Consider the following 11,946-nt stretch of genomic DNA (forward strand, 5'->3'; position numbering starts at 1 on the left):
CTAGACTTAGGAGTGAGTCTGCCCTGCTCTCGGCAAGGCACAAATGGGTGCCGCATGATGCAGCAAGGTGGCGATCTCCTTGTCAGGGAAGGGGAAGAAACCCACCAAAAAGCCTCAGACACTTTATCCTTTCCAAGTATTTGTATCCCACACGTACCGCCTCACCCAGGATTCCAGCAAATGCAAAAGAGGACTGTTCTCATCACAGTCCTGTAGCTTCCAGATCCTCTGCATGCGTCCGGGATTGCTGCTTTCAGAGACGATCTATTTTATGATCCTATTTCTCTGCTCCAGGGTCGCCCCATTATACTGTGCTCCAAGGACGATACTGAAAGTTCCAAGTTTGCGTATAAGACCATCGAGCTGCCTCACACTGTGGACTGCCTCCAGGGCATCCTGAGCGTGATTCCGCTGCAGCTGCTGTCCTTCCACCTGGCTGTGCTCCGAGGATATGACGTACGTCTGAAAACTGCACCTAACAGCAGAGAGGAGAGACATAGCCCCAAAGTTCCTTTGTGTTCTTTAAAGACTTAAATAGTCATAGAATAAATAATTTTATTTAAAGTAGCTTTCTTTTTCTTTTCTTTTTTTTTGAGACGGCATCTCGCTCTGTTGCCCAGGCTGGAGTGCAGTGGCACAATCTTGGCTCACTACAAGCTCTACCTCCCAGTACGCCATTCTCCTGCCTCAGCCTCCCTAGTAGCTGGGACTACAGGCGCCCGCCGCCACGCCTGGCTATTTTTTTTTGTATTTTTAGTAGAGACAGGGTTTCACTGTGTTAGCCAGGGTGGTCTTGATCTCCTGACCTCGTGATCTGCCCACCTCGGCCTCCCAAGGTGCTGGGATTACAGGTGTGAGCCATCACGCCTGGCCTAAAATAGCTTTCTTTTTAAAGTAGCTTATACCACTTCCTGCCCCCCAAAACAAGCTGGAAACTGCAAAATGTATAGAGAAGATCATGGCACTAAACTATAACCTGGCCAGGTGAGGCAGCTCACACCTGTAATCCCAACACTTTGGGAGGTCAAGGTGGAAGTATTGCCAGGAGTTTGAGACCAATCTGGGCAATATAGCAAGACCCTGCCTCTATAAAGAAAATTTTAAAAATTAACCTGATGTATGTACCTGGAGTCCCAGCTACTTGTGGGGCTGAGGTGGAAGGATCACTTGAGCTCAGGAGTTCAAGGCTTCAGTGAGCTCAGATCACGCCACTGCACAGGGTGGGCAGCAGGATGAGACTCTGTTTCAAAACAAAAAACCAGAAACAACCTCATCACCCAGAGGCAATGTCAATTAGCAAATGTAGTGTTTTAGTCCAGGTTTTTCCTGTGCATGTGAGTTTTTAAAAAAAATATTATTTAATATTACGTCAAGGATAAAATGTTTGCATTTTCCTTCTATTATTATATTGCAAGTATTTTCTTACATCTTTATGAGCTTGTTATAGGTAGCATTTAATCATTACATAATATTACACCACAATCTTATAATATGATTTTCTTAATGTTTACTTAGCCAATCTTCTACTATTTAAGCTGTTCCCAGATTTTTGACTTCATAAATAACACAGCAGTGAACATCTTTGTACATACAATGTTGTCCCACATTTAAGATTTGTCCTGGCCGGGCGCGGTGGATCACGCCTGTACTCCCAGCCCTTTGGGAGGCCGAGGTGGGTGGATCACAAGATCAGGAGATCGAGACCATCCTGGCTAAAATGGTGAAACCTCGTCTCTACCAAAAATACAAAAACTTAGCTGGGCTTGGCGGCGGGAGCCTGTAGTCCCAGCTACTTGGGAGGCTGAGGCAGGAGAATGGCGTGAACCCAGGAGGCGGAGCTTGCAGTGAGCTGAGATCGCGCCACTGCACTCCAGCCTGAGTGACAGAGCGAGACTTCTGTCTCAAAAAAAAAAAAAAAAAAAAAAAAGATTTATCCTTAATATAACAAATGAGCTATGATCTAACATTTTGGATTCCTAACATATATTGCCAAATTATGTTCCAGAAAAGAACCAATTTCTTATCTCACAGCAAGTAAGAACACACAGTTCATAGTACAAAGAAATAGAAGTTTTATTACAATTTTATTTTGAAGCTTTTAAAGATACATAACAATACAAAGAATATAATGAATACCTGAATATGTACATATCATCCAGAGCTGACATTTGCTAACATGTTTTCATATGTGTTTTATCTTTTAAAATGTCTAAATGTAGTAAGACATTGCAGATACCAGATACAGTAGAAGCCTACTTTTTTTTTTTTTTTTTTTTCTGAGACGGAATCTCGCTCTGTCACCCAGGCTGGAGTGCAGTGGCACAATCTCGGCTCACTGCCACCTCTGCCTCCTGGGTTCAAGTGATTCTCTGCCTCAGCCTCCTGAGTAGGTAGGACTACAGGTACGCACCACCATTCCCAGCTAATTTTTTTGTATTTTTAGGAGAGACAGGGTTTCACCACGTTTGTCAGGCTGGTCTTGAACTCCTGACCTGATGATCCACCTGCCTCAGCCCCCCAAAGTGCTGGGATTACAGGCGTGAGCCACCGCACCCGGCCCAGTAGAAGCCTACTTATGAACCATTCCTATATTTCCTTCCCACTCCACCCTAAATGAATTAGTCACATGGAATTCATATATATTTTTACAAGAAAAATGAATTTTTAACAGTAAAGTTACCTGTGTTTAAAAGCATGAACCATATTCTTTAAATCATGTTAACAGATCCTGACACACATCAGGTACACAATAAGTGTTTATTGAGGGACTAAACCTTAAACAGTTAAATGAAGCTTCTGGACTAAGGAAGCTGCTTCCAAGATGCAGGTCTCTAGGTTGGTGACTATGGTGAACGTCTGTGTCCTTGTTTTTAAGTACTCTGAAAATTGTCTTTGAGAGGTAGCATGTTGCTGAGATCTTCAGGGTCCTGAACAGCCACTTTTTTTCGTTCTAGGTTGACTTCCCCAGAAATCTGGCCAAGTCTGTAACTGTGGAATGAGGATAAGACCGTGACAAGACCATCACCACCTTTCCTCTGATTCCAGACCTGTCCCAACAGCAGGGATGCTACATGGGAAGAGAAGTGGGCATCCCACATGTTCTGCGTGCTCCTGTAGAATTTGACAGCTTCCACGTGCCTTCTACCCAAGTGCTTTTGCTTACAGCAGATACTGTTTCTCTGTGTCCTGAAGTCGCCAGAGGAGAAGGGAATCATTGTTTACACATGGGGACCAGAGCAGACTTCTCCACTACTGTGCAATAGAGATACAGCTCTCTTCAGAGTAACTGTGAACCTTTTATAACCAACACTAGAGTTAGTTTTAAAAGACAAAATATTTATAATGACGATTGTATAGCTTTTAAGTTATTTTTCTAGTATGTGGCTTTCTGTAGCCGTGGTCACGCCCAAACTGTTCATCCAGCTACCCGTGCGCTGTGTCCTGGCTTGCTTCTGGCAGGTGGCATTCATCTCAGACGTTAGCACAAGGCATTGGCCCTCCGGACTCCTTTCTCCTTTTCTTTCCTGTCTAGGCTGCTCCTGAATTCTGTTACGTGGCATCCATGAAGCCCCTCCAGCACCCGTCTGTGCTTCCTATAAGCCCAGTTGAAATCTCAACCTCCTTCCACACTTTTTTCTCGTGTGTGGCCCAGATCCCTCCCCCTCTCCAACTTCTGTTGAATCTGATCACAGCTCTTTTTAGGCCCAGGCAGCATTTTGGTCCCTGCTCCTTGCCCATATAGTAAAACAGCTTGAAATATCCCATGCAAGAGAGTAGTTTCAAGCGGGCAACTCTGCTCTCGATTTAAAAGCGTGCACAATCAAAGTACTATGCAATTTTAGGACAATAAAGAACATACCATTTTTTGTGTGTGTTTGCATTTTGTTAACCTCATTCTTTTTGTGTACTTTGGATTTTGAGGACTGTGCAGGAGCTCGGCCGTGTTTGGAGGGGCAGCCCTGTTTGTTAGTAACCATTGGCCTCTTCCACACCTGAGACCTATGGGTTTCTAGTAGGAAAACGAGGGCTGTTTTCTAGGATACAACAAATGCAAGAGATCTGGAACTCAGCAGAGGGGCCACTGAACCTGGAAGGGGTTGGCCAGAACCTGGAGACAGCATAGAGGGCTGAAACTCTCTCACAGAGGGCTGAAAATTTTCCCCCAATTAACCTGTTACAGTCCCTGGTTTCATTAATACAATCAGACAAGAAGATTGAAAGCCAGAGAGTTCAAAGTTTTGTGAAGTCGGAACTTAGGCTCCCTACGTAAGTGCTATCACACACACCCTGAATGATGTCTTCATGACAACTGATGTGTGTCGCACTCGTATCTCATTAAACTCTGTTCAGGATTACCTACGGGCTACTCAGCAAATTTCCATCCCCTGCTCTGCCCTCACGTGTATCACAGGGGCTGGAAACGTGGGAACTACATTTCCAGGTTGTCCACCAGTCAGAGGCATTCATGGGAAACCTGGAAGACAGCTGAGTGGCAGAAACCATTTTGTGTTTCTCTCTGGCAGAAGCAGATAGAAATGTGGCTTCAGCAAATGGAGGGTTCTGCTATGGCCCTTGGGTACCACCCAAAACGCACCCACCTCAGCATCCCAGGCAGCGGTGACCATGAGCAGAGGTTTCCTGTGGCTCCTCTAAAATCCCAACTCTGGAGAGCTGGCAGGAACCAGGCGCTGCAGGGGCTTTTTCTGACTTCTGTCCTCCACGCCCTGGGTCAGTCCCAGGGAAATGGCTAGAATGGTTTCTGTCCTACTCATCAATCCATGACCAATACAACTTCCAAGATTAGGAGACTACAAACCAGCCAGAACATTTTTCTCCGGACAAGACCTAGAAAGTGTCTTTCATCCTTATGCCCAAGAGGCGACGGCCATTCTGACTTTCGTGCTAATTATTCCCTTGCTTTTCTTTATAGTTCCACCTGTGTATCTATCCCCAAACACCCTGTCTAGTTTGAAAGTGGAGGGTGAGCGCACACTGGTTGTGCAAGGAGAGGGCGGCACTGCCTCTGCTGGACGGAGGCTCCCGGAGGTGAGCAGATCAGTCTCCAGGTCGTGGTCTGACTCCCACTTCTCTGGGAACTGACAAGGCCCCTCCTGGGGAAGTTGTGAGCCAGGTCTCGAGGGAGTCTTGGGCTCAGCACAGTCAGGCACCTGGCAGGGCCAAGGTGGGGACCATGCAGCGGAAGTACGGTCAGCGGGAGGGGGCTGCCCTGTATTTCCTGCTTCTAAGCTCACCATGGCCTGCCTTCAGCTCTCCGTGGGGGGAAAGCTGGGAGCTTCTGTGAGTGTTGTGTGTCCTCAGCAGAGGATAGGAGTGCCCCTCATTGGCACATGGCCAAGCCAAGTACTGCCGAGAACCTAGACCCTAGGTCTTCATCTTCGGTGAGCTGTGGGGGAGGACTGGGGTGCGGCTTCTTAGCCAGGGCCACTCAAAATCTAGGAGTGCCCCAAGGTCATGGCCATGGGAACCACGGATCCAGGGCCCCTGAACACCCTCCTATCCTCCCAGTCGCTCCATCTACCTCCTAAACGGGCTTTGGGAGGAAGGCCCAGGTGTCTCCTCAAGGTGAAGAGCTACTGATGTCAACTCCCTGCAGGTTGCTGAGCTGGGGCCGTGGCTACTGCCTTCCCTGAAAATGGGCAGGAGCCACCTGCAGGGAGGTCTGTTAGCCTGTCTCAGGTTTGACTCCTGACTTAATTTCTAACAGGGGAGGCTGCTGTCCTGTAACTCTGGGGGAGGGGTTTCATTTGCTCCACCTGTAGGGAGAACGGTGCTCTCACCTCACATGACACTTGGCCCTTTTTGCATTATGGTGACCACAGATGACCGTCTACCTGGCCATCGAGTGACTGGCTGTACTGTCTCACAGGTCAGAGTGGGGCCGGAAACAACTGGGCCGGGGGGCACTACACAGAAGGCGCGGAGCTGATGGAGTCAGTGATGACGTTGTCAGAAAGGAGGCTGAGGGCTGTGACTGCCTGCAGGGTTTCCAGCTGACCCACTCCCTGGGTGGGGGGACAGGGTCTGGGCTGGGTACCCTTCTGCTCAGTAAGATCCGGGAGGAGTACCCAGACAGGATTATAAACACATTCAGCATCCTGCCCTCGCCCAAGGTGTCAGACACGGTGCTGGAGCCATATAATGCCACCCTCTCGGTCCACCAGCTCATAGAAAATGCAGATGAGACCTTCTGTATAGACAATGAAGCGTTATACGACATCTGTTCCAGGACCCTAAAACTGCCCACGCCTACCTATGGTGACCTGAACCACCTGGTATCTGCCACCATGAGCGGGGTCACCACGTGCCTGTGCTTCCCAGGCCAGCTGAATGCTGACCTGCGGAAGCTGGCCGTGAACATGGTCCCATTTCCCCGGCTGCATTTCTTCATGCCTGGCTTTGCCCCACTGACCAGCCGGGGCAGCCAGCAGTACCGGGCCCTGACGGTGGCTGAGCTTACGCAGCAGATGTTTGATGCTAGGAATATGATGGCCGCGTGTGATCCCCGCCATGGCCGCTACCTAACGGCGGCTGCCATTGTCAGGGGTCGTGTGCCCATGAGGGAGGTGGATGAACAAATGTTCAACATTCAAAATAAGAACAGCAGCTACTTCGCTGACTGGCTCCCCCACAACGTCAAAACGGCCGTCTGTGACATCCCCCCCCGGGGGCTAAAAATGTCAGCCACCTTCATTGGGAACAACACGGCCATCCAGGAACTCTTCAAGCGTGTCTCAGAGCAGTTTCCAGCGATGTTCCGGCGCAAGGCCTTCCTCCATTGGTATACCGGCGAGGGGATGGATGAGACGGAATTTACCGAGGCGGAGAGCAACATGAACGACCTGGTTTCTGAGTATCAGCAGTACCAGGATGCCACGGCCGAGGAGGAGGAGTTTGAGGAATATGCAGAGGAGGAGGAGGAGGAGGCCTAGAACTTTCCTTTTCTAGATAAAGGGGGGAAGCAGGGTGGATTCTTTACTGTGTTCTGACTGCCATGTGTCACTATGCACTTGTTCGTGTCTTCACCTCTCCTCCTGCTGCATTTTAGTCTCTGGACATACACAACTGTTTTCCTTCTCACAGGTGTCAGCAAGTCCCTCCTCTGCACCTGCAGAAGCAGCAACAGAAAAGACACAAGTGGAAGAGGAAGTGTGAGTGTGCGGCGGGCAGAATGATGAGGGAAGCAGACACGTGCCCGTGTTCTTTATGGCTACGCTTACTTTCTTGTTGTCCCATCAGGAAAACCACGAAGAAAACCAGGAAGCCCAGGAAGAATACCTGGTGGAATGTCCTGAACCGTTGGGACATTTTTAATATATTTTAGAGACCTCTGAAGGTAAGTGAAGGATGCCGTGAGAACATCCTCCAGGAAACAGACACCCACTCCATAGCAGTCCCTGAGCCTGCTGGCCTGAGCCCTCCACAGGCTGCTTAGTGAGGGAGACACTGAGGTGCTGGTCAGGCCATCGTGTGCAGGATTCCATGGGCTGTGAACTGTTACTTGTCTGCAGTGACTCTTCAGCTCACCAGCATCTCATTTGAGGGGACCCAGCTCTGCCCCCCCAGCCCCTTGAGGCCCACTGGGAGCATCACTAGTTCATCCTGAGGAGACACTAGGGTTGACCATGAATCGCCCCCAGTTCAGGCCTCCTGGGAAAGGTGTGAGAAGGATGGAGGTACCCCCAGGCTCCTTGTCACACGAGCAAGCAGCCCACCCGGCCCAGTATTGCCCAGTATTGAGGCCAGCAGGCACTCAGTAGGTCCTGGCATCAAGCAGGGGACACGGCAGGATCCAAGAAGCACTGAAATGTGCCCAGTCCCAGGGGTTCTTCAGCCTCTGTGGGGGCCTGGGGACCTGGGGTGACCTCATGGCCCCATTTTTCAAGATGAGGTTGGAGGCTTCTGTATGTAGAGAGCACTGGCTTGGGTGTCAGTGGTTCTGTATCTGTGCCAAATGCCAACAAAACAAACCCCTGAAGACATTTCAGGGCCATGCTTACTTGGGAGGGGTTGAGGGCATGATTCAGGTAGCCTCTGTTTTTTAAATCTATTTTCCAATCTTGAAATCAGGTACACATATAAACGTGTGTTTGTGTGTATCTATACACTGTTTTTCACTCTTTCAAATGTATGTCTTCTGTAACCCTATTATTATAGAATATACTAAAGTGAGAAATTTGTTTTACCAAAGCGTAATTTTAAAAATTACAATACAAAGACAGGTCTGGTGGGGATGTTAGAAAGACCAGGTCTTACTAGGCAATACCAATGACGTGCTCCAGGCAGCTGTGCATATTCAATGTGCAGCTCTTCTGTCTGGATGGCACAGAGGATCTGGGTGGCAAGGCAGGGTCACCACCCCCACCCTGTGTCATAAGACCTCCTGCTCCCCTTAGGGCCCAGGGCTCTGCCTGTTGATCCTGGAATCCTCAAAATTCCCGTTTCTCTGTGTCTGTTTTACTCTCCGGGGAACCAGCCCCCTGAAGGTGCCTGTGTGAGTGCCCAGGTTCAGTTCTTCCTCCATGACACTTACAGACACTCTCTGTGGACACATAACCCCTCAGCAGAGAACAGCACACAGGCCTCAGTGCCTTGGCATCTGAGTAGACCTGACTGTGGGGAGCTCAGGGGCCCAAGGTCACCTTCCAGGGCCCTAGGAGCTCTGAGACCTGTACGACCCCAGGGAGCCCCTCCTCCCTCCGCCTCTGTGCCCCCCCAGTGACCCTGGCACCTCTGTCTGTGTTGCAGATTCTGCAAACACCAGGAAGGGCCCTGATGTGGAGATGTCAACCTGGCGCAGACCTGATGTGGATCGTGATTGTTTCGGGAACTGTGCTACTCCAAAAACTTTTATAATCTTTGCTTAATTTGTTTTTAAATATTTTCCTGGCTATGGTGGCTCATGCCTGTAATCCCAGCACTTTGGGAGGCTGAGGTGGGTGGATCACCTGGGGTCAGGAGTTCGAGGCCAGCCTGGCCAAGGTGAAACCTCGTCTCTACTAAAAACACAAAAATTAGCTGGGCATGCTGGCGGGTGCGTGTAATACCAGCCACTCAAGAGGCTGAGGCAGGAGAATCGCTTGAACCTGGGAGGCGGAGGTTGCAGTGAGCCGAGATCATGCCACTGCACTCCAGGCTGGAGAGAGGAAAAAAAAAAAAAAAAAAAAAAAAAATTCTGACTTTAACCTCTATTTTTTAGAGGGCACAAATTGTTCTTTTGTTGTTTCTATTTTACATTTTTTCCTGAAGTTATATTCCAATTGTTTTCATTCTTTCTGAAGTTTTGTTCACTCAGTTTTGAGTTTATAATTTTGATAGACTTCTTTTGTGCTTTCGTTTTCTTAATGACTTTTACCTCATTTTTAAAACAAATCCATAGTACAGTAAGTTACATCAAGATGGAGTATTTTTGTTTCGTAGTGGTTCATATTCTGGATGTATTTTACATATGTGTCAATGGCCTGATGCAGTGGCTACCGCCTGCGATCTCAGCAGTTCGGAAGACCAAGGCAGGAGGATTGCTTGATCCCAGGAGTTTAAGACCAGCCTGGGCAACATAGTGAGACCTCATCCCTACACATAAAACTTTTTAAATTAGCTGGGCATGGTGGCATCTGTCTGTAGTCCCAGCTACTTGGGAGGCTGAGGCAAGAGGATTGCTCGAGCCCGGGAGGTTGAGGCTGCAGTAAGCCATGACTGCACTCCAACCTGGTGACAGAGCGAGACCCTGTCTTAAAAAAAAAAAAAGTTTGTTAATATCAGTTAGAAATCTAGTTGTTCATTGCAGAACTAAACTAGTTTATAGCAGACATGAGCACTGGGAGGGAAATGTAACATTTTCACTCCAGGCCTTGAATCCTTGGCCAGCAGCTGTGTGTCCCTCAGGGTTCTGTGGTTCCTGGTCCCAGAGAAATCACTCGCTCCAATGTAACGAGCAAAGAGTTCTTTAGGTGATGGCCGCTGGGCCCAGCTTTGTTGTTGTCTTTGCTGTCTCGTAAGCCTCGTGTTGCTCATATTCAGTTGTGTGTGAGTGCACTGACCGTACCGTGAGCTTCTCCGAGCATGTGCAAGCAATTTGAGAGGAGCCTTTTAAGGATGGTTTATCGAGTGGGTCAGGTGAGGGAGATAACGGGGGCAAGAAGGAAAGTTATTAATTCGTGTGAAACTACCAGCCCTTCATCGCCTAACTTGTGATTTACAGACACTGAGCACATTGCAGGTTGAGAAGGTGCTTGGTCCTTTTTGTAGCCTTACCCTGTGCTCTTTAGAGCTGTGAGTGTGCTGCTTTTTCTCACCATTTGTTTCTTGTAGATTTTTGTCCTTGATACTGGAAAACATTTTGAAGACAAGACTCTAGACTGTGAACAGTGGCCTATGCCACACTAGTTTATTGGAAAATGAGAAACTTACATTACTGACAAACTTGGAAGATTTTTCTGTCCTGCAGTGGCCTGCGTTTCCCTGGTCTTTACCTTGCCACTCTGCTTTATTCTCTTTTTCTGTGGCAGCAGTTATGATGCCAACTTTTGGGGTTTCTTTGTCCTCTTCTTTTCTTCCTACCTGGCAGCATTCAAATGGCCACTTCTATTAAGTGATGGGATTCAGGAATGTATTTCTGTATATTAATCCTGATACGGTTTCACTCATCCCTCCGTTTAACATTTAGGGTACAAAGTAGTCACCGGGAGGTGCCACTCAGGATACAGCACTGTTTAGAAATTGAGGGAGCCATGAAATGTTTAGCCTCTGCTCTCTGAGACCTCAGCCAGGTGCAAAGAAGAGATGCAGAACCGCATTTCAGGTTGTGTTATGTACATCCAGCAGCACCAAAATGTGCCTGGGAATCATGGCGGTCAGAAATTTTGAGGCAGGTATGGCTGAGGCTTTATGAAAAAAGATGGGGTCTGTGCCAGGCCTTAGATGTGGGAGAAGGAGGACGTGTCAGGAAGCAGAAAGAGTATCACCAAAGTGCTGCTGTGGGGCATGTGGGCCGTGTTTGGGGAACAACCAGGGGCTTTGTGTGTCAGGTTTGCAGCACCTGTGGGAGGCTGCATTGGTAAATAAGCCCCAAGAAGTAGACTGGGGTCACTTAAATTAAAATTAAAAGTATGTATGGCTTTGAAGGCCAGCTGAGTGGTATAAATAGAAACTATAAACAGTATCACATTTATTGAAGACAGCTTTTGCTGCCAAAGGAGTTTTTTTGACTTTTTTGGATTGTGTAGTTGGTGGGTAAAGAATTATTGACCTAAATGTATCCGATCTTTGAGTGTTTTAATATGCTAGATTATTGGAGGTGAAATGGCTAAGTCAAAGGCGATGAGTGTTTTTGAGACTCTTAATGTTAATTGCAAAATGAACCTCTGAAAAGCAGTGCCAGCTTAGACCATGACTGAGAGCTCTTGTTTTATCTTGTCCTGCTGAGCTGGGTGTTACAACATTGAAACCTTCCGCGGTGTGTTCTTTCTCTCTCTCTCTGCCTCCTCCCTTCCTCCCTTTCTTTCACTTCTCTTAGGATAGGCTCATCTGTACTTTTTTGATAGAGGTAACCATTTGTCACACCATTTTCCGTAGGGCCTGCTGTCTTCCCATTCATTGGTGACGGCACATTTATCCTACCCTAAGCTTTGATAATGTGTCAGGATCTTTCTGACCTGTCCTCTCAAAGAGGTTAAGTATTTTTCATAATGACTTGTAAGTGACTGAAGTGATAATAGTTTTCTAATGTCAAATATAAAAATAGGCTGGGTGCGGTGGCTCACGCCTGTAATCCCAGCACTTTGGGAGGCCAAGGCAGGTGGAACGCTTGAGTCCAGGAGTTTTGAGACCAGCCTGGACAACATGGGGAAACCCCATCTCTACAAAACAAAGACAAAAGAAAAATTATCCGGGTGTGGTGTTGCAGGCATGCAGTCCCAGTTACTCACG

General features: G+C 48.0%; 1 protein-coding gene and 2 long non-coding RNA genes across 3 annotated transcripts; all 3 read left to right on the top strand.

Annotated features, from left to right (window-relative positions):
* Window positions 1-198: 198 nt before the first annotated feature.
* LOC111533978 lies at window positions 199-3,872 on the top strand. Its single transcript, XR_002729006.2, has 2 exons — window positions 199-456; window positions 2,955-3,872. It is a non-coding gene; the product is annotated as an uncharacterized LOC111533978 (long non-coding RNA).
* A 1,516-nt stretch (window positions 3,873-5,388) lies between these two features.
* On the top strand, window positions 5,389-6,950 carry LOC113221194 (tubulin beta-8 chain-like). The gene is made up of 2 exons (XM_026450540.1): window positions 5,389-5,583; window positions 5,888-6,950. The coding sequence occupies exon 2, from the start codon at window positions 6,306-6,308 to the stop codon at window positions 6,948-6,950; it is 645 nt and encodes a 214-aa protein (XP_026306325.1). The 5' UTR covers window positions 5,389-5,583; window positions 5,888-6,305.
* Window positions 6,951-7,098: 148 nt separating this feature from the next.
* LOC113221195 lies at window positions 7,099-8,896 on the top strand. Its single transcript, XR_003307753.1, has 3 exons — window positions 7,099-7,169; window positions 7,258-7,354; window positions 8,767-8,896. It is a non-coding gene; the product is annotated as an uncharacterized LOC113221195 (long non-coding RNA).
* The last annotated feature ends 3,050 nt before the right edge of the window (window positions 8,897-11,946 follow it).

This window comes from Piliocolobus tephrosceles, unplaced genomic scaffold (assembly GCF_002776525.5).
Source record: "Piliocolobus tephrosceles isolate RC106 unplaced genomic scaffold, ASM277652v3 unscaffolded_21684, whole genome shotgun sequence".
NCBI lineage: Eukaryota > Metazoa > Chordata > Mammalia > Primates > Cercopithecidae > Piliocolobus > Piliocolobus tephrosceles.